Here is a 27,874-nt window from a genome sequence, read left to right as displayed (position 1 = left end):
GTAATGATTTGACAATAAAATGAGTAAGACTATAGCTAAAAGACGGTATGACATCAAAGATAGTCCAATGAGACATTAAACATGGAATAGTCCGACGGGACATTAAACACTGTTAGTCCACTGAGATAGTAAACAAGAGGATTAAGACGTGATCTGTCGCAATTCGTTGTAGCAGATTAAACCATTTTTTGTACTTAAGAAGCTTGTATAAAAGCAATTTAGTTATGTGTTTACTTAGTTTTCATTTTTAGTTCATAGATAATAAAAAATGTAATTTGAGTCATTTATATGACCTTAAGGGCCAAAGTAGGCCTAAAAGTAGGCTAACGTATTTAGTAAGTGTACAAGAAACCATTCGGAGGCATAAGAACACGAGACTGGCCGCAATGTTACAACATAGTAAACAAAGCACTCAAAAGGAGCAAATTGCCTTCAATGTCGCGACATAGCCAGAGGATGTCGTGACATAGCCCTGTTATCAAGCATTTACTCGCAAACTGCCATCAGTGTCGCGACACAGGCCAGAGGGTGTCGTGACACCGGCGTGACGAGGTGAATTAATGAACCAAGGGAATTTTGGTTTGTACAACAAACTTTAATGCAAAAACATTAATCGAATTAGGTGAATGGACGATGGCCAACCCTAGGCCTATAAATTGACAGGTTTAAACACTTGATAGACGATTTTTATTTAAGTTTTAGTTTATGGCCTTCAGTTAGTTTTATTTTCAGTTCTCTTTAGTTTATTTTGTACTTAGGTTTCTTTTCATATTGTAATTTTATATTATTTTTTATTTCGTTCTTTACGAAACTCGATTTGTAGAACAATCAGCTCTTCGTGGATTATCGTTCGTGTTATTATTAATATATCAGGATTCTTCTTAAACTATTTTCTTGATATATTCTTTATGTTTATCGTTTCAATTAATTTTGTGATATATATTAGATCCATGAGGAACTAATCCGTTAACGGGAGATTAATGAGTGAATGTGGGAGTGATTAACTTTTATGTAAGGTTTCTTAGCGAATCAGCTGGTTGAGACAGAAAGAACTTAAAACCCTAAGATTGACGACCCTAAGAAGTCATATAGGTGAGAATGAACCCAAAATTGGTAGTTCCTGTCCATGAGCACCTTACCCCAATCCGGTCTTGACTGTGAGGTCGAGAGATAAGTAGTTCTTGCCTACTCATTAAGTTAGTGGAAAATCGAGAGATCCTGCAAGGTTAATGACTAGTTGATTGGATAGAACTCGAAATAGGATTTAGTTATGACCACCGGAGCGAGTTAGTCTTCTGTCCTAAGAATTGATAAAATCTGCAAATTGTTTTCCCTTATTCGTTTTTATGCATTTTAATTATTTTTATAAAATATGACTTTTCGTCACCTTAGGATTCATCGTAATATAGTTTAATTAAATTACTAATTAGACATGTTAACATAAAAGTTAGAATTACAACCTGTTAATAAAATATAATTTTTCGTCACTTTCGTTATATAAATTTGTATTATAATTTGACTCGTATACTTGTGAAAACTGCCTAACGATTATATTTGGTTGCAGGATTTAAACTCTAGACGTTAGTACGTTTGGAGACGGTCAGGAAGTAAGACTATAGTTCAGCTATAGCAACTAATAGAGTTCGTCAGGACATTAAACATGGGATACTTGCGAAGACAATAGCTCGACTATGACAGTATGGAGAGAGAAGAAGTGAAAGTCCACTGAGACAATAAACACGGAAGAGAATTTAGAACAGAGATCATAAGACAACCCACACACTTACCAGCTATAGCAACTAATGACTTGTAGCCTCGTTACTTTTCCATCTATCATGTAATGTTATGAGAGGATATCGTTTACCCTTTATTGGGTTATGAAGTCTACTATTGTAAGTGAAGTTATGTCATATGAAAGCCATATACCCAACATGCCAGCTTTCATCTCTATTACCAATTGAACTCAAACTTTTAATACATTAAAGTAGACGATCCACACACATATAGCCCGCCACTTACTTAGGATTGAGGTAAGCCACACTATGATTATCACAAGTGAATAAATCCATAAACAGATCTAAAATTCATTCTACTTAGGTCATGCCCAATGTGTTGTCAATCCAAACAATGACATCTATTCTCTATCTTCTGGGAGTTAAATGTTTTGATACTCGAGATAATGCATTCCCCTAATTGGACTTGATAGACGGTATAATAGTCTTTTAATCAACTTGCTCAATTTCGATTAGACTATGGATCATTTAGATTATCTACTAATATAAGTTTTCTTCTCACATTATGTTCCAACTACAGAATGCAACCTAATATTAGTTAAACGTTAGATAATCAATGAGTTAATATTTGCTTGCATACTTTTAAGGACATTTTACAAAAGATATTAATGAAAGTAAAGGAATTTTATTAAACCAAGTTGTTCAAAAAATTACAAGTACATTTGACGATATCATTACACTAAGAGCATTAGATCTCAACAATTTTGCCTTTGCTTAGGGACATTTAGAGACTCCACTGCATGACTTGTAATGATTATTTTCTACATTTCTAAGCATGTGTCTCGAGATAAGGAGAATAGGTCTTGAGACCTTAAGAACATTTTCATGTAATTCATGCATTCTAGATACATGTCTCGAGACATAAGACACAAAATCTCGAGATATAGTATACTATCTCGAGACATAAGGATCAAGTCTCGAGACATTATTTCACTACATTGAAACATAGCTTGCATTTTACTAATTTAACCCATGATTCATAGCTAGGCATCATGTTTAACTGTCTTTAACCTTGATTTATTATATGTTGATTTAACATCTTTGAAATTAATACAAATTTTTAATATTTTCCCATCGTTATCAACATTTTGTTGTTTTGCAAGAAAAGATATTTAAGGTTTCAAGCTTAGATGTAATGTGAATTATAAAGTTAATATTTGTGTGAACAAACCGTGTTATAGCTGACAAGCATTATCAATAGTTTATAGAATAAAGTAGTTAAAAATAAAAGGTAGATGCATCCTAGTAAAGATAAAAGGATTTGTCACTGATACGCTGATTTCACGAATGAAATAAAAGAAAGTCACAAGATTTATTTTATACTAAATGTACACAGAAAGACTAAAGGCACTTTCCATTCACAACGAATAAAGCAAAATTTTCAAAGTTTAGTTTCAATAGGTCGTATGTAACATAAAGTAAAATGGCCGGGGAGTGATTAAAGGGTCACATAGGCTAAACTCTAAGTTAACTTGTTAGAATGAAGTACACAAATATAAAGAAATCATTTTAACAGCTTTTGGAAGATTGAAGGATCTCATTGTTGATGATGGTGGTGGAAAATGAGGTGGGTGAAATGATGATGCAGTGAACAATGGGCATAATCCTAAACACTAAGAAAAAGCTTTCTCTTCGAATATGTACTTGCACCCAATAAAAATATTGCAAGATTGACCAGCCTTCCCCAGTGGATCAAAACCCCTAAACCCATTGATTAAGTTTCTCAATATTTTTCTATTTAGCTAATAAAACAAGTAGCCATCTGGCGACTGTTTTTATTAATATGTTTTTTAACTCTTTTTCTTTTTGCAATGCTCGAATCAATTAGTCATTGCCGAATGTTTGGTTTAACACATGTTTTCAAGCATTCATTCCACCATGGTTTTTGCAGGCAAAAAGCAAACTGCAAAGGTTGAAGGTATTATTAAGCTATATTGATATCCGCATGCTTTGCCTGCCTATGTTTAAAAGGCCGGACTATCAACTTTGAACTTTATCGTGATTTCAAATTTTCAAGTATTAAAAGATAGAAAATAGGATAAACTATTAAAATGGTGATTTAACGTGTGAGGTTAGACTATTAATGACAATTAACTTTGTTGAGGTTAGATTGCAATAAGTCACCAAATTGATAGTTTATCCTTAACGTTAAACTTTGTTTAGGACTATCCCGGACTATCATTGTTTGAGCTTTTTCTTAGTGTTTAGTACTATCAACACGTTAAACTTTGTTGAGGTTAGACTGCAATAAGTCACGACTGGAAAGGTCTTCGAGTGAGGTGAGCTTGTGGGCTAGGTCATTGAGAGATCCAAATTGATTCGTTAAAACAATGATGGACGATGAAGGTTTGTAATTGTGGGGTGAGAATATGCGAAGCAAGTTTTATTTTAGTTTCAACTTTTGATTTTTCTTTTTCCATAAACATAAAAAAAGTTTTAACAAATGGAAAACATAGAAAAACTGCATTACAAGAGATGGAGAAGGGAGGAAAATAGAGGGAGAAGCAAAAAAGAATGGAAAATAAAGAAAAAAGAAAGAAAGTTAAAAAAACATAAAAAAAAATTAAATTGCTCAAAACAAAAGAATATGGGGACCAATTGTATAATTTAACTAATTTTTTTTGTTTGAAATGATGAGTTAACATGCCACGTCAACTTACTGTTACACCGTTAAAGACATAATTAATGGCTCAGTGATTAAAATGTTACAACACGTTAACGTTAGTGATTAAAACATAACATTTCAAACATAATGACTAAAATGTAACTTGAAAAAAAAATTGACTATTTTTGTAATTTACCTTAAAAAATATTAAGTTAAATTTTGAGGATGAGTTCATCAACTAATTGATTTGGGCAGAAAAATTTTATTTTTATTTACTTAAAATTGAATTTTTTTTAAAAAAAATAAAACCTTTTATGTTAACTCTATTTAAAAATTAAGTATAATTACAAAATTAACCCTTAATTTTTATATTTTTATCCATTTGACCTCTAGTTTTTATTCCCGAACTAAATCATTTAACCAACTTCTTCACCAGAGTTGACACCATCTCCGCAACTACCCTTTAATCAATTGCCTGTGCATTAGATAAAAATGGATATTATTATGCAAAACACATTTTTAGTTTGAGATATCTTCTGACAAATTAAAGAGTTGTTCTTTTACTTTGAAATACACTTTGAGTTATCTTATTTTATTTTCAAAATTTTAAGATATGACCGTTTTAGTAAAGACTACATGAGCAAAATGTTTTGGACATGATATTACAATGTGAATGACGAGTTTTAGGCTATGGCTTAGTTTTTAAATTGTATTGAGTTCAATTTTAAGACTTAATTTTGATTATGTATGAACCTAATAATATATTTATTAAGTCATATTTTTTGGATTTATTTATTCCAATTTCTTTTACTATTTTAGAAATAATAAGAGTTTGATTAGGTCTAAATAGATTTATGTTACTTGCTTTACAAGATAATTGACTAAGTCTTAAAAAATTCAATAGTTACATAGGATTTAGACATGCTTATAAATAGCTAATGATAAGTTCTCATCACCTTTTCGCTTAAATTTTGATTAATTCTTAAGTAAAATGTATTATATTAAGCTAGTTTACATGTTGTTTTAACTTAGATTTTATATAATTTTAGTAATTAGTAATTAATTAGTGTTTTATGATTTTAATTAAGTTAATTTGAGCTTGAGGCGTGAGATCGAGAGCAAATGAGAGTGTGAGGAAGAAGCAAAAAATGAGCAAAACGAAAGGTGCTACAAAAGACATAGAGGCCGCGGCTCCTCGCCCCACATGGAATGCCCACCAACCCCCAATTTATGTCGTTTTGATCCCTTTCGATTCTTGACTAGGTCACTTAGGATACCTTAACATATATTTGGAACATCTTTTGTTATACATATACTTGGCAATCTCTTTTCGCCATTGTTGCTAAACTTTTTTTTGTAGTTAAAAAGGAATTTTGAAGTTTTGATTGTTCAAGTTTGAGAGATTTAATTTATTTTTAATTTTTTTTATTCTTTGGTATTTATGTACTATTCATGTTTGTTGAATATAAAGCTCATTTTTTTTATATTCATATAGAGCTCATATTTGAGAGCTTAAAATATTTTTCTTGTCAACTAAATTTTTTAAATCCATAAGTGTTTATGTATTCTAATACTTGTGATGTGACGAATAATATGGTTGTGTAGATTTAAATATTTTGATTATTCAATTTTATAAATGACCATCATAAAAATATATTTTACTTTATTTTTTTACTAATAAAATACGTTTTTCTTACCAGAGTAGTTTTTTTATTTCAAATTTTCAAGATTGTTCTTCAAAACTTCAACTTACTTAATTCTAAGTGGGATAAAAAAATCATTACAGTTTTTTATTGGTACAAGTTGATAAAAGGAAGGTAGGGTTTGACAGAGAAATGCAAATTATAACTCAAATGGGTGTTGTTTTTATGAACAGCTTTATTAATTTTTTTCAATTATTTGACTACAACTTATTTAACATTTAGCCTTTAATTTAATACCCTAAGGTAAAGGTAGAAGGTGCTTTTTTGGGGATTTATTACTCTTTTGCTTATTAAGCATAACGGCATCGATGTCATTAAACATACACAATTAAAAAGGGGGAAAACAAAACCGTATAGACAAATAATACTTATATAGTCTAATTGTTCGAACAGGAAATAGGACAAGTAGTCAAAGTTTCCAATAATTCCTCTATTTGGTATTTTGACAAAAACCCTATAACAAATTGTTAGCTCTCAATCTAATCATGTCTAATATGTCTCTCTAAGAAGTAGAATCATGTTCCAACACACACTTCCCCTATCGACATTCATGCTTTGTTCATCACATTTTCAATCGAGATCTCAATTATACATTCAAAGAGATATATTAGATCAATATCATCAAAACAACAAAAACTCCTGTTAAATCAGAGCAAAACCATCGACCATATGCTTCCATTTGTTGCACTAAGTCTCCTCCTTTGGCAAAACATAATGCAACAGCCATCAACATTAGTCATCTCAGTTTGATACATTTACTACTACTTCTTCTCCCCTTGTTAGAAAAGATGTCAAAGGAGCTCCCCTCACTAAGATATCGAGTTAAAATTACTTTAAACTAGTTAATGATTAAGCTTCTTCTTCTTTTTCCATTTGACTGTAGTTTAGTCGCAGCTGCTTTTTAGTTGCTAGTTATGTAACAATTTTAAGTATTTATTATATTGTTCTGTATTGGAACTGAAAACAAATATAATTCTGATCAGAGAAGAAGATATAATAGCTCCTGTAGAGCATAATATTACTTGTCGATTGTGCTTTTATGATGTTCATGCTGCTTGTCATGTTAGGCTGCATGAGAGTGGAAAGCCTATCCTTGATTTGATTGTCCAACTGTGGAGCCTGCATCTCATATTATTGCCCTTTTATTACATAAAAGGTAAGTTTGCTGTTGATAAGCTACCACTTTCAAGTATTTTAGGCTTGGAACAGCACTAATATCATCATGATAGTGTTCTTCTCTAGATAAGAACATTTAGTTCAAATTTGATATAATTTTCGTATGAATTATCTATAATCAAGGTAGATAACTCTGGATACTGCGTAGCGTTCGTGAGTGGGAACTATGTTAGATGCCAAATACCATTTGCTTTTTGAAGTTGAATGAGAGTACTGCCGTTGTGCTGGTCATGCATGTTGTAGAAAGTGGCATTACTGATGCTGTGGTAAAGTCGCATATGTTCAGTTAATTTTGTACTTATATGCAATGCAGGATTGATATCCAATCAAATACAAGGCGCTTCCAGTCTCTTTTTCAGGTAAAACTTGTGAGAAAAATATCACCCTTCCTAATTCATCTTTTATTATTATTATTATTATTATTATTATTATTATTATTATTATTCGTTTTCGGAGAATCATATTTTTTCTTCTTATACGGAACAAGTACCTCATTGACGAGGGTGCATTGGAGCCGACGTGGTTAAATAAAATCCTTATACAGGTCAGACATTTTGACCTTGTATTGAGTTCGCATGGGGGCACTTTATCTACCAAGTCGAATCTTGCTCTCACGGTATAACTTAAATATATTAAGGCCCAGCAAGATATTTACCTATTACTTTCTAGGTTCATATTTTTGTATGACTCGGGTTAGTTCTTTGATTTTGGAAAACAATTCATATACATGCATATTCTTTTTATGATGTGTTATTCCATGTAGTTCAAAAACTCGAAAGCTTCTTAAAGTAATGTTGGTCCAGCAGATATACTTGTTATTGAACTAGCTGACCAGGTAAATTTATCGGTTCATGATCAGCTAGTATGCATTTTAGATTTCGTTTATTCTTACCATACCTTTGCAACAATTGGCATACTCACATTTGGGAAAAATTTTCATTTGTCAACTTCAAAAAGGTCTTTCTCAAACTAGGGTTCTCCAGGGTACTTCCGACGAATACTTTGTAAAAGAAAAAGAAAGCGTCGGTTTTGATATTCAGAAATAGTGTTTATCTGGAAGGGGAACAGCGTATAAACAGGATTGAGGAAGGTTTCCATGACTTTTACTAATGATCTTCAGGTCACAAGGAAGCAACCCATACTCACTGCTGTTGAAGCACATAAATAAACAATCATAACTCTTGACCTTGCTTTTATGTTCTATAAAAAGATTATTAGATGTATTTTACCAATGAATCTATATGCTATCACCCATTATTTGTAATTTAATCATATGAAGTATGCATGTATCTTGGAGTGGCCTCTGTGTCAAACCAGTCATTGCGGAGGTTGGCATGGATGAATCTACTATTAGGCCAGATGACCAGCAAGATCGAAAGAACCTGCTGCTTTGCATGGATAACAAACATTCACTTTCATTAACCGAATTCTAAAACTTTAAAAAGAAATAAAATAGGAATAATTGCTTTTTTAAATTGATGTCAGAACTCATGATCCATATAGACTAAAATGGTTTGCAGTCACTAACAATCCGTGAAAAACTGGACAAATAGGAAATAAGAGAAACATCAGTGTTATCGACCTCATGATCCAAAGTATCAGAGCTAACTTCAAAGGCTACTTACTCATATGGAGACAGCAACCATAAGTAGAACCAATAGTCCGATACTATAGAAAATAAACATCATAGCATATTGTGGTTGCTCTTACCTGATAATAATTTTCCCAAACTTGAATCAGGGGAAGTAGTGGATGCTTCGTTGTTGAATTTATATCCATTTGCTGCAAGCAATAGCATAGAAGCTCATAGAATGACATAAAACACCAAGCAAGTTACCACCGCTTCAATCTTAGCTCTTGACCGAACTATATATTCAGGCCCTAACACTAATGGATTATAACACCGTTCAAGATTTGTTCAAACCACACCCAGTAGCAAGAGATTTTCTTCAAAAACCACTTTTGGGGGTTTGGCAGCATATTGCCCTGAGCCAACACCTTAGCAACCAAAGAGCATAAGAGCAGTGATGCAAATACCAGCTGACGCCACAAAAGGAAAAGGAGGCATATGCTGAGACGGTGAGACCTCAATCACTTTCTACCAAATCTGAAGAAAGTGCAATCCTCAGAATCTTACTGTACGTCAACCGATCTCTATAACCGTTTCAAATTAAAAACAGGCTTCACAACAAGCTCCTATACGCCAATTGTACTAATCCTTCAAACAGTTTTTCTCCACCAAGAAATCAATAGGATGAACTGAAGCAGAGAGATTCTACAATAACTGACTACAATAAGCCACATCAACAGCCATGACAGATATTGGGGAAAGAATATCCCCTTCGCAATAATATAACAGAGTGAAATAACCTAACCACCATAACAGACTATGTAGGAAAATCAATTGCATCACCAATAACACAAAGGATAAAATTCAGAACAGCAAAAAACGAATTCATAAGAGAAAGAACTTAAAGAAATCTACCTCACTAGTAGTCTCCCAGGTTTCACAATGCAGGAGCAACTAAAAAGGCAATGCAGCTCGGGGCAACAGCAAGATTCCTCCCACAGCATGCAGCCAAAGTTTCCTTTGCATATGGAAAACCGAGAGAAAAAGTTTCTGCTTTTGTACCAATTTTGAGCGATGAATCATTTTCAATGGAACCAAAAGCATTGCATATTACAGAATGATAGCTTTCCACTAACCCACATTCTTTATACCCAAGTCAAAGGAATAATCACCAGTAAAAGCCCAAACTCCATAAATCAAGACTCTAATAGTTCTCTCCAAGACTAGTTCTTCTAAATAGTAAGATTTAGGTAGAGATACACAAAATAGTCGAGGATCAAGCACAAAATGTCCATAGTAGAAAATACTTAAAACCAACCAATAGAACATGGGAATGCTTCAGTTTGTCTGCATTGCTTCAGAATGATACTTCTCTAGATCAGCGTCAAGATCTTCAGCAGAAACCTTTTCTCCACGGCCCTTTCCCTGTCCACGGCCTCTTCCAAAGCCACGACCTCCAGCACCACCACGTTGCCTACTGAATCCTCCACCCCTGCCTTGGCCACTTCAAACCATTACATAATTGGATTAGTTTGTAGGGTCAATTAGTAACCAAAAAAGGTTTTAATAAGAGAAACAAATGATATTTCACAAATATTTTAGAGGTCACTAATTAAAAGGTTGATGTGGTACCAATTTGTTCAGTAGGGGAAGTTAGGAGGCACTTTAAAAATAAATATAATTGCACAACCCTTTAATTAGAAGCATACATTATACAGAGAAACACCCAGTGCAAGTGGCGACGTGATATGATACATCTACATTATTTAAAGAACAGTACCATTGCAAGAGCAAACTAGAAGTAACAATCACCATTAAACACACATCAGAGACATACAAAGTAATTTGATGTGACTGCTAATATCTCGGTGTACATATTTCAGGCAAGACGCTCACCAGAACATAAGTCATAATGAGTGGCTTATGAATCCTTAAAAAAGACCCTCAAAGCAACACAATTTGGTCATTTATTCCAGTTATACTTTTGAAAACCAAACCTAAGAACTTCAAATAAATTGATAATTAAGGAGAAATTTCTGTTTCTGGCTAAAACAAAGGGAAGTTTCTACCATGAATTGATCCAATTGAAATTTCTTATGGAGACTTAAAGCAGTATTAGACAATTTCAGCAACCTAACTTTTAGGTGCAATATTACATCTCAAAAGATACCGTAACAAATAATAGAATCTAAAATTTTGAGCAGAAAAAGCACAAGGATCAACCCAATATATTACAGAACATACCCTCTAGGGGCTCCATTTGAACTTCCAAAGGTGCCATTAGCAGCTGAAGGTGCAGTAGGAGTAGCAATGTTTGTTCCCACAATTTCGATTTTCATCGGCTTCCCATCAAGCTGAACATTGTTGTATCTCTTGACTGCAGCCATAGCATCTGTTCGCCTCGAGAAGACAACTTCTGCCGTTCCCTAAGAAAAAGAGTTTTGGTTCTAAACTACAGCAGGATACAAAGAATTTCATCGGAAGGACCAGCTAATGCCAAACTCGATTAGATACCTTCGATCTCCCGCTTCTATCATAATGGATCCCATATCTTTTCAGGTCACCAACCTCCGAAAATAACTCCTATATATGAACACAAAAACGTCAGAAAAATACAAAATAAAATAGAGAGAAAAAATCCAAAGAGCTAAACTCAGGAATCAATAATCAAAGTTTATGGAGACCATCTCAAGGGGAAAATTTTAGAAGTATTTCTAAGCATGGCTAGACTTCTCTTACCCCAACTAATCTCAAATATAATGAATATGTAAACAATTCTTGAAGAGTTAAGACTGAAGAATCACGAGTAACTTTATAGAGAACAGATCACCATTATATTAATAAGAAAATTAAATAAGACCTTAAGGGGAAAATTCAAATAAATGTCACCATTGTATTAATAACAGAACATGAAATATAATATAAAAATTAAATAAGATAAAAGCGGAAACTTTCATGTTCAAAAAAATACCTTGATGTCGTCATTGGAAACACCATAATCTAAATTAGAGATATAAAGCTTCGTCCCAGTTTCTATTGCGGAGGCCCGACCTGCTTGTCCTTGCAACGCTGATCCCTTATCCGAATACATATCGTGCTGCCACATCGTCTCCGGCGCCTGAACGAAGAGAACAAACTTAGTAAACAAAAATCGAATAAAACGGGGGAAAACAGTTATACAAAAGTTACAATCAGGAATGAGGCCCTAGCTATTTACCTTAGCAGCGGTATAGGGTGCGGAGCGGTTCGCTCGGCGGTTAGGAATGCGGCGCGCGGGTCCCGCCGTGGATCCACGGCCTCGACCCCGGGAGTTTCCGGATCCAGACTTACGACTGCGCTTGATGAGATCGTCTAGCGACATCTCTAAAGCACTTGACATTTTCCTAATAATCTGCTTTAGTTAGATCAAAGAACAAACCCTAGAAAAAAGTACGGACTCGAAAGAGAGAAAAGGAAAAAGGGAGCTCAGAGGAGATAGATAGGGTTTTCGCCAAAGAGAAGAAATAAAATAAATAATTTCATTGGAAATATAAAGGCTATAACGTACGTTTAAATTTTATAAGATACATTTAAAGCCACAGATAAAAGGGTGTCGTGGTGTAGTTGGTTATCACGTCAGTCTAACACACTGAAGGTCTCCGGTTCGAGTCCGGGCGACGCCATACTATTTTTGCAACTCTGAAGTCTATTTAGATTTTACATTTTTGCTTGAAAATCATTTAGTTTAACTACATAACAACATAAATGAGTTTGTTAATTTTTTATGTTCCCAAAACAAATTTATTTTTCTTTTCGCCCCATAAATTAAATTTATTTGTATAGTTTCCAGTCTACACTTCGCATTAGGTTGATTATCTGTTTGTGTCAAATTACAAATAAATAATTAGATGTTAAAATATGTTCTAAGTCCTTATATATTTCGTGCTTTTGGAATTTAGTCTCATGTTTTTATTTTTAGGAATTTAATCCCTCTATTTTTCATATTTAAAAATTCAAGTCTAATTATTATCATTGTTAAAATTCATCTATTAAATCCTCAGGTGTGACATTTTGAAATTTAAAAAGTTATACATTCACTTGGTAGTTATGTGACAATAAAAATAACATTGAAAATACTGATTAGGATTTACAAAAAATAAAAGCACTTAATCGAACTTGTCATGATAAAAAAAATTTAATGGAATAGTGTTCTTAAAAAAATTGACATCATCTTTTTTATTGAAATAGTTAAAAATATTAACTATTTAAACTAACTAATGAGATTATAAAAGTAGAGACCAAATTAGATAAAAGTTTAAGTTTAAGCATAGTTTAGGAGTCAAAATAGTTAAAAAAGCAATGAAAACCTAAAAAAATGAATATTTACATACATGTCAATCTAGACTCTATCATCATTCAATTTTTATATAATTACTATAATATTTTAATAAAAAAGTTAATAATATTAACCTTTTGGACTAAATAATAATATTATAAAAAATATAGAGATCAAATTATATTAAAAATTTAAATATCAAATTTAAACATAATAAAAAAACCAAAACTAAAATTTAACCATTTTTCCTGAAATGTAAAATGATAAAAATAAAAATAGAAAAACAAATAACTGTGTGTAAAGGACAAGTGCCAAAGAAGGAATAACCTTTATAGAATTTTCATTTTGATATTTTTATTAATAATTTCAATATAAGTTTGAATCATATTTATTTTTTTTTGACACAAAGCTTAGAACTATTCATAACCCCTCCTCAATCCATAAATAGGAGGATAATTCGCTTCGGCATACTTAAACTTACGTACTCCTACATTAACAACAATACCCATACTAATCGAGCTAAAATTCAATTAACTTCAATTTGATCTTTTTAAATAAGCTTATATATGTGAATGTGCAAAACGATGGATTTCCTACTATGAAACGTAAATAAGTAGCCCATAGGCCCAGTAAATAACTTGTACACAACAATCGTGACCCGTTTCGTTGGCTTCTGTGTGCCTTCTCTTTAGAATTTTATTTGTTAAAATAATAATTTTATAAATAAAATATTTTTAAAAAAACTCTCAAATAAAATTTAAATTACATTCAAACATTTATTTTTTTAGTTTTATTTTATAAATAATAATTTATTTATTATACATCTAGCATTGCCCTTAATCCTTGCCAAATTTTCTGAGTAATAAGTATTGCCTTCATTCACAATTACTAACATTAATAATCCTTACTCCAAGCTCTTCAATTTTCACATTTGAATTAGGATTTGGTTGTAGAATTAACAGCATGGCCTTCTATTTACTGGGTCTCCAAGACCTCATACTCACTTATATGTTTCCGGCCATACCCACACTCAAGCACAACCTCAAAAGCAACAAATTCGTTTTAGGCAACAACCTAAAGACATTGATTCTTACCCTTTTTCGACCTCGTATTGTAATTTTTGACTCAACCTGAACATAGTGATCACTAATGTTAAAAACAGGAAAAGTTGAATCTGCTTAAATTTTCTTCATGGTTTTTTTTTCCTTAAATTGTTTTATTCATAAAATTATTATTTTGATAAATAAATGTCATATTAGAAAATGAGAAAAATAGATATTCATTAATTTATATATACTTTTATTTTTTGCATGTATTTCTATCGAAAAATAAACTTTTAGATGTTTTCTTAGGTTTTAGTTTTTTTTTAATTTTTAATTTTTAATAATCAAGACTAAATTGACAGAATGTGTAAATTTAAGGGCAATTATTTTTAGAATTAGGACAAAATTGATAGAATCATAAACATTAAAGTACTAAACTTGTTATTGTGCCAATAAAAAAATATCGGAGGAGTGACCAAAATATTAAATTTCAATAATGTTAGAGACTAAAATAAATAAAAAAATTAAACCTAAATGACCAAAACATAAACACACTAATAATTGACTACTTGTATAATTTACCAAAAACAATTACTCAGTATGCATTCAATTCAAATGTCGTACTATTATTTTTATATATATGGGAATAATTCACTTACACCAGTTTAAAACTTTAGTGGTTTTACATTCTTTCGTAACTTTTTACACAATTAATATTTTAACAATCCAACTGTTATATTACATGTTTTATTCATGTAGTTTATGCATGTTAAATTTGGTGTAAATTGAAAAGTTTTAACTATTTATTTTATATAAAAAGTTTTCAATCGTTAAATATATACATGTTGAGTAATATTATTCTCGTGTTCCATTGAGAAGAATGTTGGGGATATTTATACATGCTTCTATCATTACTATTACAACTCATAACCGGGCCCACTATTTTGTCTCAGCCCTGGAACCTCCGATACTGACATTCTCTACCTCTGGTGCTGACATTCTCTACGCGCCCCCTGGCTTGTTGGACTTGTGTCTACATAGCACGTGGTCCTTTCTAATCCTGGGGCTGACATCCTCAGCGAACAATGTATCCGTTGGTCACAAGTCTAGATTACTTGTAGAGCTCGTGATCCTTTCTACGAACACAATTCACGACCCCATCCTGCGAGGTGTGCCTGCGAACTCTTCTTACGAGCTATATTGGCGAACACCCTTCTTCCGAGTTAGGTCCATCTAGGTCAAGGGTTGGAGACCCGAATCCTTTTAGGACATTTGGATTGGCGGTTACAGATATATAACAATCCAGTCCCCCTTTAATGGGCCTAAAGGGTGCTATAAAGTGGCGTGCCTTAAGCCTATCATGTCAAACTTGAATGAATCTTGTTGGGCACGCTGCGGGCTGTGGTGCGTAATAGCTACTTTGTCAGGTGTGAGGCCTAGTATTGGGTGCGCGTATCTGACCGTTGAGAGATAAATCATTTCCTGCCTGATTGCATCTGGTTCGTTGGTTATCTTTGGCCATCCGAACCGTTTTAGGAAATCCTCTTTAAAATGAGGGGTTTCTAGGGTTTTAGGTTATTCACTGTTTGGCATTTTCTGCAAGTTAAAATAAAGGTAATTTTTGTGAATTCTTCCTACCTTCTAGTTTCTATTTCTGTTTTCCTTTTATTTAAACCATATCAAGGATGAGAAGAGCCCACAATCAAATTGTCTCAGTCCGGCCATCTCGACCAATTTCGATTCTCATGACGGAGAAGCCCTATGTCTGTACCACCACACCAGAGAAAATGAAGCGGGCTTTGGCCGTGCGAGGAATAAAACTCTCTCACTTTGCCTACGAGTTCTCTATTCCTATAGGATCGCATCGAGCATGCGAGACAACGGATGTTAGCTTCCTTCTACTGCTACATCCTTTAGAGGTTGGGTTCCATCTACCCCTGCACCCTTTCTTCTACAACCTCCTGAATGACTACCACCTCACTCCTAGCCAATTTACTGGCTTCTCCTGGTGGTTGGCTGTAGCCTATTTTCTCGACAGCTTCCAGCATGGCGAAGTGTCGATGCTCGTCGTTTTACAACACCTATACTAGTTGAAGGGTAGTAATGTGGGAGAATTTGCAAGGTTATATTATTTCTCTCATCATAGGAACGTACGAACAATCATTCAAAATTATTGCAAGAACCTGCACCTAAAACGAGAGAAGTACATCCGAGTCTGCAGTATTATTGGCGAGGACATCGAGTTCCCCACCAAATGGTCTTTGCCCAGCGAGGACAGGCGCGCGTTCTAGAGAAGTTTCCCCACGAATGAATCTATCGCGCAATTTTAGAGGCTTCGTATTGGTCGCATGCTAGCACTTGGAGACTGTTCTCACTGCAATAAACATTTTTAAGTTCTGTCTAGAAGATCTTAGCTCTAATGGGTGGAGGAAAAACGATAATGAGGCAGTCGCTCGGTCAGTTGGTAAGCTGCTTGTAGGGGCTACTTGGTTTTATGACTCATGTGATCAGTTGGGCCGGATATTGTTGGGACGTAAGGAGGAGCCTGCGAACTTTTTCTACCATTATTGCGGGATGAAACTCCATCCTTTTGCTCTTCCTAAATTCATACAAGGGGAGGGAGGTATGGGAAGTGCTAACTTGTTAACTACTCCTGCTAGTTATAGAGTTGTTGCTGGTGCAAGAAGCAATCAAGGCTGTAAGGACAATTCAAGTGAGACTGGCAGTATCTCGTGTGAGCTCAACGAGGCCATGGATATCGATGCATTGATAAGCGGTGGCCGCAAGAAGTGTAAGACCTCTGCTAGCGTTGTGCGCATCAACCTTCTCAGCGAGAAGGAGGAAAGCAGCGCTTAGTTGGAGCATCGCTGAAAGAGAAGGGAAAATATTGATGGTCATGTTGCTGCGGTCACCCAGGTTCACTCTTCCCATGTGACGAGCTTGCCACCTATTATCTAGGCGAGCTCGTCGATCAAAATCGATGAAGACACTTGACCCATAATCGCCAAGCCAAATGTCCTGAAAGGATTTGGGTCTCCAACCCTTGACCCGGATGGACCCAACTCGAAAGAGGCGTGTTCGCCAAGATAGCTCGCAAAAAGAGTTCGCGGGCACACCTTGTAGGATGGGGTCGCAAATTGTGTTCGCAGAAAGGATCGCGAGCCCTACAAGTAATCTAGACTTGTGACCAACGGGTACGGAGCTCGATAAGGATGTCAGCCCCAGGATTAGAAAGGACTGTGTGCTATGTACACTATGTAGACACGCGTCCAGCAAGCCAGGGGTGTGCAGAGAATGTCAGCACCAGAGGCAGGGATGTCAATACTGGAAGCCCTAGGGTCGAGACAAAATAGTGGGCCAAGTTATGAGCTGTAATAGTAACGGTAGGAGCATGTATCAATACCCCCAACATTCCTCTCAATGGGACACGAGAAGAGCCCATAATCAAATTGTCTCAGTCCGGCCATCTCGACCAATTTCGATTCTCATGACGGAAAAGCCCTATGTCTGTACCACCACATCAGAGGAAATGAAGCGGGCTTTGGCCGTGCGAGGAATAAAACTCTATCACTTTGCCTACCAGTTCTCTATTCCTATAAGATCACATCGAGCATGCGAGACAACGGATGTTTGCTTCCTTCTACTGCTACATGCTTTAGAGGTTGGGTTCTATCTGCCCCTGCACCCTTTCTTCTACAACCTCCTGAATGACTACCACCTCACTCCTAGCCAATTTTCTGGCTTCTCCTGGTGGCTGGCTGTAGTCTATTTTCTTGACAGTTTCTAGCGTGGCGAAGTGTCGATACTCGTCGTTTTCCAACACCTATACTAGTTGAAGGGTAGTAATGTGGGAGAATCTGCAAGGTTATATTATTTCTCTCATCATAGGAAGGTACGAACAATCATTCAAAATTATTGCAAGAACCTGCACCTAAAACGAGGGAAGTACATCCGAGCTTGCAGTATTATTGGCGAGGACATCGAGTTCCCCACCAAATGGTCTTTGCCCAGCGAGGACATGCGCGCGTTCTAGAGAAGCTTCCCCACGAATGAATCTGTCGCTCAATTTTAGAGGCTTCGCATTGGTCGCATGCTAGCACTTGGAGATTGTTCTCACTGCAATGAACATTTTCAAGTTCTGTCTAGAAGATCTTAGCTCTAATGGGTGGAGGACAAGCGATAATGAGGCAGTCGCTCAGTCAGTTGGTAGGCTACTTGCAGGGGCTACATGGTTTTATGACTCATGTGATCAGTTAGGCCAGATATTGTTGGGACATAAGGAGGAGCCTACGAAATTTTTCTACCATTATTGCGGGATAAAACTCCGTCCTTTTGCTCATCCTAAATTCATACAAGGGGAGGGAGGTATGGGAAGTGCTAACTTGTTAACTACTCCTGCTAGTTATAGAGTTGTTGCTGGTGCAAGAAGCAATCAAGGCTGTAAGGACAATTCAAGTGAGACTGGCAGTATCTCGTGTGAGCTCAACGAGGCTATGGATATTGATGCATTGATAAGCGGTGGTCGCAAGAAGTGTAAGACCTCTGCTGGCGTTGTGCGCATCAACCTTCTCAGTGAGGAGGAGGAAAGCAGTGCTTAGTTGGAGCATCGCTGAAAGAGAAGGGAAAACATTGATGGTCATATTGCTGCGGTCACCCAGGTTCACTCTTCCCATGTGACGAGCTTGCCACATGTTATCTAGGCGAGCTCGTCGATCAAAATCGATGAAGACACTTGACCCGTAATCGCCAAGCCAAATGTCCTGAAAAGATTCGGGTCTCCAACCCTTGACTCGGATGGACCCAACTCGAAAGAGGCGTGTTCGCCAAGATAGCTCGTAAGAAGAGTTCGCGGGCACACCTTGCAGGATGGGGTCGCAAATTGTATTCGCAGAAAGGATCGCAAGCCCTACAAGTAATCTAGACTTGTGACCAACGGGTACAGAGCTCGATAAGGATGTTAGCCCCAGGATTAGAAAGGACTGTGTACTATGTAGACACGCGTCCAGCAAGCCAGGGGTGTGCAGAGAATGTCAACACCAGAGGCAGGGATGTCAATACTGGAAGCCCTAGGGTCGAGACAAAATAGTGGGCCAAGTTATGAGCTGTAATAGTAACGGTAGGAGCATGTATCAATACCCCCAACATTCCTCTCAATGGGACACGAGAAAAATATTACTCAACAATATATAAATATATACAAAATTTTAGATCGATATGGTAACGATATCATATCAATTTAAAATTTTACATGTATGAAAAATACAAATATATTAATAAATTCAACGATTGGATCGCATCAAAAAGTTACGTAATGGTGTAAAACTACTTAAGTTGTAGTTTTATACCGATGTAAGTGAATCCCTCCTCATATGTATATTATGACTCTAATTGAGATGATGTTATGAATCAATCAAACACAATCTCAGTTAAATAATAATTAAAATATTATTGTTTTAGAAAATAAATTATATTATTCTAATATTTTTTTTTAATTTTTATAAGAAAATACAAACACTTGAAACTAAAACACCATATTTGTTAGCATATTTACTTGACAATTTCTTTCCTTGTCGGACATCGATTTGCTTGTAAAAAGCCTTTTAATTAAACAAACAAATCTTAATAATGGTGTTAGAGAAAAATATAACTTGTTCAAGTAATATAAATTTATTGGTAAATTACCAAGTTCAAGCAGCATCCAACTTTATTAAAGAAAAAAACATAAAGACCATGGGTAACAACAATGTTTTGGCGGAAGATGCGAGACACTGCAGATATATATATATATATAACCTTTATATTATGTGTAGACAAGTACTGTCGAATCCAAATATTGATGAATTGAGTTTGATTAAATTTTTTTTAAATTAAATATTAATTTTAAATTTGAGCTCAATTTGATATGTAGTTAAATTATTTGAATTTGAAGTCAATTAAGTTCGTACTTATTCAGACTCAAGTTTAAACTTAATTTGATATTTGATAATTAAATTTAATATATAAGGCAATAACTTAATTTAATAATATAAAATAAAAATGAAAAGCTCAATAAAACCACAAATCTTTTGAGTAAAATATTATTAAATTTGAATTTAGTTTGATGGATAACTCATATTGCTCATACTTAATAATTATCTAATCAAGTTCAAATTTTATAATTTATGAGGCCTGGTATCTCGTTTACTCCCCGATTTGTGATTCTGATCCGATGGGCACGCACATATAGATAATAGAAAAACATCACTGATAATGAAGGTGATGTTGAAATAAGTTGACGGTAAGTTTTGACAAAGATGCAGTAGATGAAAGCAAACATGAGCCAGCGAACAGAAAACATGGACTGATCTTTTATTAACTTTATGAATTTGGATATTTCTTCAGGAATCATGTTTTAAAAAGAATGAAAACTGTAAAACAATCATCAAATACATACATACAGAGACATAAATTAACCAGTTTCAGTCTCCCATAAGCCCAGAGATCGAACAACACAAGCAGAAGCAGCAACAACAAGAGCAGCAAAGATGGTAGGCACAAAGAAATCAATCTTAGACCTCTTCACCGTATGAGCGGGCAAACACAGTTTCTCCCTGGGGAAGTCCAAAGGAATCCTAACAAATCCCTCACTGTTGCAGGAGCGCGAGAAGGATGATGATGGGGATACTGCAGATACGAAGGCCATCTCTGGTACGAACGATGCTATGCTTACCATTAAAGTCAACACAACCGTCCAGGTTAGAGCACGGAGTAATTGAGGCCACCGGCTCATCACTTTTTCCCACACAAATGTTATGAATGTAAGAGATGTTAAAACTCCCCTTTTTTTTGGTCAATGATGGAGGAATTCTTTTTGCTGTTGCAGTTTTTAAGACGAAATTAAGGGAGTTTGTTGTCACCCAATGTCAATACGGCGTCGTTAGACTTTGGTTTGGAGGGCGCTGACTGACTGACTGACTCAGACTTTGGGATCACCGGTTTAGGCACGATGCCAAACTCCCCATAACAAAAATAAATATAAGCTAACTAGAGTAGATAAATGCAACTTTAACAATAAATATTAAGTTTTTTAAAGCAGTGAGAAATTGCAAATATTAGGAGTGGTGCCACTGAAGTCTGGTTTTTAATCATAACCGAGCACTGACTGGCATATTCGTGGTTTAAAACCAAATTCAAGGCAGCCCACTTTTAAGCGACTGTAATAATCATTAATTCTTTTGCATACTCATTTAATTATATTTATGCTGCTGTGGTTGTTTATCAACATCCTTGATAAGGACAGTCGAAATATAGGCAAACATGAGCAATTTTATATATCCAAGAAGAAAAAGGGTCTTCCTTTTCAAATCCATAAGTGACACAAGTACTTACAGTCATCAAAACTACACTGACAAAATGGAGGGGAAAACACTAACCCTAAATTCCCAAATTCCATCAAATTCAAGAACTAGTAAATTTGGTCACGGCTTTGGTGCCTTCGGAAACGGCGTGTTTCGCAAGTTCTCCAGGAAGAACAAGTCTAACAGCGGTCTGGATTTCCCTGGAAGTGATGGTGGGCTTCTTGTTGTACCTTGCCAGTCTTGAAGACTCTTGGGCGAGTTTCTCGAAGATGTCATTGATGAAACTGTTCATGATTCCCATAGCTTTGCTTGAGATACCGATATCTGGATGGACTTGCTTCAGGACCTTGAAGATGTAGATCTTGTAGGTCTCAACACTCTTCTTGGCTTTCTTCTTCTTCTTATCTCCGGCACCTGGACCTTCCTTGGGAAGCTTCTTGCCGGCCTTTGGCTTCTTCTCCGCTGGGGCTTTCTCGCCAACGGTGGACTTTTTCTCCTCCGTTGGCTTCTCGGCAGGCTTCTTCTCAGCGGGCTTTTTCTCGGCTTTCGGCGCCATTGAGATTTCTTTACTTTCTTGCGTTACAAAAAGCAGATCGGAAGTTCGATGCGTTAATGGTCTTAGAAGTTAAGAGGTGTTGGAAATAGGGGTTTGCTATTTAAAGTATGAAAACGAGGAGTTTCATTGGATAATTCAGAGACACACGGATTGCCGGTGTGGAGTTTTAATAACGTTCGGATTAGGAATCTCAATCGACGGTCCCAAAAGAATCGTAAAGTGCTTTCACGAGAATATAGAGACGTGTCGAAAATTTAATGGAAGTAATGTATGGATTGATGAGCTAGGATTCACGAGAATATAGAGACCTGTCGAAATTTTTAGTATTAATTAAGTGATAATTAAAATAATTAGAATTTTATTCAAGTAATTACTCTATTCTTCATCAATAAAATTGGCACACTTTTTAAAAAATAACACAATTTTTTTACCACAAATTTTTTAACCAATATTTATAAATTAAATTATAATTACAATTATCTTAATTTTTCGATATATTTGATTTCACAATGGAGGAATCACACTCGGGACTCTACCTGATAATTTGATTTTAAATTAATTATTTTAAAATTAATATTATTTTAATAGTTTTAATATTAAATTTAATTTAATATTTATTTTGATAGTATTTTATTAATTTAATAAATTAATTATCTTAATATTTAATTTAATTTAATATTTATCTTGATAAGGATTATATTAATTTAATATTATAGTTGAACTCTCTAAACTTTTTTTATGTAAAAAAAGAGTATTGGGTCATTATTTTACACACGCTTGAATTCAGGATAGAGAGAAAAATCTCTAAAGAAATTATTTCAGAAAAATTCTGGAGATATTTTTCTTATTTACAACTTGACCCAGAAGTTTAAAGAAATTGTGAAACTACCCCGCTAATAATTTTGTAGAAAATTTTCTAATTCGAAGTGAGCTCGTACTCGACAAATGTGAGCTTAAGGATATCGAAGAATACTACTCAGTCGAAGCATTCATCCTATACGAATCAAAAGGTACAATTTTGATTAAGTGTTTATTACTTTAGATAACACAACAAAGTTCTTGTTTTGAAAAAAAATTAAAACTCTTATTTTCCCTAAAACATATTTTCCACTGTGTTTTTCAAACCCGATTTTCCAACACGATTCACATAGAATTCACAATTCAAATCCATTTGTGATACCAAAACATCAAATCTCCATTTTAAACATCAAACTTGTAACATTTCCTTATCGTTTCTCTTTTGCATTAATCATTTAGCCTAATGAATTCTAGTAAATAAACTCAGATACATAGGTGATTACACAGCACCAAAGAGCATCGAATGCTAAACAAAGAGCATCTAAGTGCTAAGCATAGAGCACTGAAGTGTTAAACTCATACAAGCATGCAAATAACTCTTTTGGCATGCTAATTGTATCTTAATCATTTACTAAGTTCATGCGGGCATCAATATTGTATTTGTAACATTTAAATCGCTGTAATGTCATCATATATGTACCATCCCATCATAAAACATTCTGTATCCACTCAAGCACATATAGCATATATTACCATTTCTTTCCAATTTAGTTCATGTGTCACATTTTTGTAACAAATCGTAACCAATTCAAAACTTTAATTACACACAAACAAATTCATAATTCAAACATATTTATATTAATATTACATATAACTACACCATATGAACTTAATTGGCAGAAGTTGCAATAACAAGATGTTGGGGACTAATCTGTAATTTTTCATTTTCCTCGATTAACCTTCAGGGAATTCAAATCTCGATCTATAATAACAATTCATTTCAATTATAAATTCTCAATACTTCATAGCATTCTATTTTATGCATATGATATTTCAATTTCATTTTTTGAATGTTCTCTAAAGTTTTGCACTTTATTCAATTTAGTCCTTAGAGCCAAAATTGCTATAACTTTCAAATTTGAGCTTCGATTCTGAAACCAATCTCAATTTCATCATTATACAGTCACCTAATATCTATAATTATAGAAATTTAACATCAAGTTCTAAATATTTACACTTTAGTCTTTATGTTCAAAAACTAGCAATTGAACTTTACAAACTAATCCTTTTTCATTCTTAAGCTTAAAATCTAACGAATTAATATCAATTTCATCAAGCATTCATCAATGGAAACTTTTAAAAACTTTAACAGTTTTACAAAATAGTACTCGGGCTAGCTAAATCAAGTTTTTAATACCTCAAAAATATAAAAATTACACGAAAGGGACTAATTTAAGCTTGCCATGCAAGGGCCAAATGTTTTGAAGCATAAACCCTATTTTATTATTTTTAGTTTGTGAGGAAGATGAAGGAAAAATGAACAAACGCTTTTCGTTTTCTATTATTTTATCTATTATACATACAATAATTTAATTATAATTTTAACATTGTTTTAACTAAAACCATACCAAACCGTCCACTATTGTCTAAAATGGCTTATTTGCCATTATATGCCTTTATTTAATTACTGTCAAAACCATTTTTTTGAAAAATAAAAATTTAGTTGTCGACTTTTAAAAATAAAACTTGGAGTCGCCACCGATCCGTGATTTAGGTGTGATCGGCTCACCTTAAAAACAAAATTGGTCTACGCAATTTGAGAAAACAGGTTCGGGAGTCAGTTACGCACGAGGAAGGGTTAGCATCCTCGTAACGCCCGAAATCGGTACCAAATTGATTGTTTAATGTCTTGGTGTCGAAAATTTAAAAGATTTTGTTAAACTCAAATATTAAAATCTGAAACGGATAATCAAATGTTCAAGTTAGATAAAGAAATTGAAATCCAATACGTTAGGGTACAATTTCTCAAAATTCCCGAACTTTGAATATCGTTTTAAAATCTTAAAGAAAATCTTTATTTCGAAAAAGCTATATGTCATGCCCAATGCGTTAGGACATTGAATTCCCAAAAATAATTTTTTATTTATGCTTTTTGAAAAAGAAAATTCTCGATTATTTAAGATTAATAAAGAAAATCGGAACCCAATACGTTAGGGCTCGATTTACTCGAAAATCCCGAATATCGAATATCACTTTTATTTTTAAAACTTTTGAATCATAAAAAATGATTTTTAATGTTTTGACAAAATCAAAATAAATTTTAAAAATATATTAAAAATGTTAATGCAGTATAAAACAAATATTTTAATTCAAATTATTCGTATTCATAAGTATGATATATAAACAATTTTAGCAAACATGTATAAGAATGTGAAAAAAAATGTATAAGTCATAGAAATAAAAACAATGATAAAAAACATATAAAATATATTAATATATTTAAAAAAAGTATAATATATTAGTAAATATAAAAACATAGAAAATATTTATAATAGCCTTGAAAAGAATGCAAAAATATATGTACACATTATAAAAATATATAAACATATGAATTATAAAACCTGAAAGTATAAATATTATTATAAAAAAATGAAGGTATATAAAACATATATAAACTATAAAAATAAAATGATATGATAATAAAACATATTTACGTACTGCCTATATATTTGAAACATTGAGAACATACATATACATTAACATATATATATACGCGCACATATATACATATAATAATATATCATATAATAATAAACTAATAATATAGTAATAGAAATAATATTAACAATATTAATAAAATAAACTAAAAAAAATTTAAAATGAAAGATTAAGGATTTAATAAAACAAATTCAACATTTTATGGAAAATTTTGAAAACAAACAATAATGATTTTGAAATGATGGGATAAAGTAGAAGGATTGAAAACGTAAATATCCCATTAGTGCTTAAAATCCTTTTCAATCTCAAATTAAAAGCCTATTCTGTTTTCAGCAACAGCAGCTGCAAGGCCTGCTTCCTTCCCTTCTGCTACTCACCGAAATCCTTCCCTTTTCAACTCCGATTCGGACGGCATCGACGGCATGCCACCACTGGTAAGTACCTTCTCTTCTCCTCCTTATTTCTGTTTTGCGCACCCAAAAAAAAAACGAAAAAAATAACAGAGAAAGCAAAAAATGAAGAAAATCACCTTCCAAAAACTTTCTTTTCTATTTCTTTCTCTTTTATATTTTCTCTTTTTATTTCAGTACCAAAAATTTCTAACCCCCCTTACAGAGATTGATTGGCCTTTTTATAGCCAAATCCCCCCCCTTTTCTTTTCAAATTTCGTGTGTATATACAACTGATATTGTTTGTGATTTGCAGATGCGTGCGTGCGTGAGCGGAGAACGTGCAAATGGCTACCATAACGTGGGGTGTGCGCGGCGCCGGAAGTTACTGTGACGTGAGGAGCATGTGCGGCGCAAGGAAAGTTTAGGGTTTTTTATTCTGTTTAATGTTTAGGTTAATTGGGTTAGGCTAGATTTGGGCTTGGATCATTTTGGGCCATATGTATCTTGGGTTGTTAGTATAATTGGGCTCGTTTTTGGTTTTTTAGCTAGGCCAAAATTGGCCTATTACAATTACTATTTTATTCATTTAGCAATTGAAAATCTATAGCGATTAACTTTTACCATTTTTAAAATTTAGTCATTGTAGATTGATTAACTATCCAATTAACAAAATTAAATGACCAAACTTCATATAAACTTTATACTAACATTGTAAATATTAAATAATTATACTTACGGGCTTACTCATAATAAATGGGGTTCAGAAACTCTAACACCCCTAACCTGTATTCGTCACCGGATTAAGGTTACAAGGCATTACCAATCAAAACACAACTTAATACGGTCATTCAATTTAAATCATGTACAAAGTTATAATAACTCATTTACAATAAATTTTAAATTCAAATAGTAACCATCAAATTAATCATATAAATCACATTTAGTCATATTAAACACATAAGTAACAAAATTAAAACACGATAATTTAACTCTTTCACATATACAATTTATGCTCCAAAAATTTCAATCATTTTTTATGTCGCTTTTTAATCATATGTTCGAATCAACTAGCCTGCCACAAGTCTTGTTACACATGCTTTATAACTCCACTATTTTAACTATACATACATCTCACTCATGGCATTCGACTTATCAAATTATATGAAAGCTTATTACACTACAATTCCATGCGCATGCATTAATACATTCAAGCATAAATCATTACAACTTTTGCACATGTGCATATTAAAACTAATCAAATCATATTACACTACTTAATATGCATTCATATATGCGACATAGTAATATTACAGCATAGCCAAACATACCTTTGATGCTATCCTATTATGCGCACTTCACCTGAAAAACAAAAGCCATACAATATAAGTCTTATAAACATATAACACGAATCATATGCTCAACTCTCTAATGGTATTCGAATACCTAATAAGATTAAACATTTTACTTCATAATTCTATACGTGCACATATTAAACCAAATAAATCATGTCACAAGGTTTTTTGGCCATTAGCAAATGCGGCATTAATTAACTTACCACATGGTCAATTATGCTTTTAATACCATCTATATATACACACACATAGTCACCATATCAATATGAACCATTATCAAACACCATTAATAAAAACACATCATACCTAGTTCATATGCTAAAATCATGTCTAGACATCGTCTTCTCAAACATCCAATGAGCCATTAAGAAACCGAACCTAAACAACTAACCATTCAAGCATAAAACATGTGCATACTTTGCCATTCATTTAATCATCAATTCGGCTAGTAAGATAACTTATAAATTTATAAACCCATTTCATCACAGTAATATTTATCAATTAAACACAACTGAC

The 27,874-nt window shown here is 33.7% G+C and overlaps 3 protein-coding genes, 1 long non-coding RNA gene and 1 other non-coding gene across 5 annotated transcripts; 2 read left to right on the top strand and 3 right to left on the bottom strand.

The window, feature by feature from the left end:
- Positions 1-9,707: 9,707 nt before the first annotated feature.
- Positions 9,708-12,380, bottom strand: LOC107954073 (THO complex subunit 4A). Its single transcript, XM_016889550.2, has 5 exons — positions 12,065-12,380; positions 11,819-11,965; positions 11,362-11,430; positions 11,092-11,273; positions 9,708-10,351 (listed from the first exon to the last, which is right to left on the bottom strand). Exons 1-5 carry the CDS (start codon positions 12,224-12,226, stop codon positions 10,186-10,188), a joined length of 726 nt encoding a protein of 241 aa, XP_016745039.1. The 5' UTR covers positions 12,227-12,380; the 3' UTR covers positions 9,708-10,185.
- A 55-nt stretch (positions 12,381-12,435) lies between these two features.
- TRNAV-AAC (transfer RNA valine (anticodon AAC)) lies at positions 12,436-12,509 on the top strand. Its single transcript has one exon. It is a non-coding gene; the product is annotated as a tRNA-Val (tRNA).
- An 8,021-nt stretch (positions 12,510-20,530) lies between these two features.
- On the bottom strand, positions 20,531-21,115 carry LOC107954075 (uncharacterized). The gene has a single exon (XM_016889553.2). The coding sequence runs from the start codon at positions 20,972-20,974 to the stop codon at positions 20,654-20,656; it is 321 nt and encodes a 106-aa protein (XP_016745042.1). The 5' UTR covers positions 20,975-21,115; the 3' UTR covers positions 20,531-20,653.
- A 377-nt stretch (positions 21,116-21,492) lies between these two features.
- LOC107954074 (probable histone H2B.1) lies at positions 21,493-22,303 on the bottom strand. The gene has a single exon (XM_016889551.2). The coding sequence runs from the start codon at positions 22,096-22,098 to the stop codon at positions 21,643-21,645; it is 456 nt and encodes a 151-aa protein (XP_016745040.1). The 5' UTR covers positions 22,099-22,303; the 3' UTR covers positions 21,493-21,642.
- Positions 22,304-25,693: 3,390 nt separating this feature from the next.
- LOC107956630 (uncharacterized) lies at positions 25,694-26,626 on the top strand. The gene is made up of 2 exons (XR_001700177.2): positions 25,694-26,048; positions 26,320-26,626. It is a non-coding gene; the product is annotated as an uncharacterized lncRNA (long non-coding RNA).
- Positions 26,627-27,874: the final 1,248 nt, after the last annotated feature.

This window comes from Gossypium hirsutum, chromosome D07 (genome assembly GCF_007990345.1).
Source record: "Gossypium hirsutum isolate 1008001.06 chromosome D07, Gossypium_hirsutum_v2.1, whole genome shotgun sequence".
In the NCBI taxonomy this organism is placed as follows: Eukaryota; Viridiplantae; Streptophyta; class Magnoliopsida; order Malvales; family Malvaceae; genus Gossypium; species Gossypium hirsutum.
This window is presented reverse-complemented; position numbering and strand designations above follow the sequence as displayed.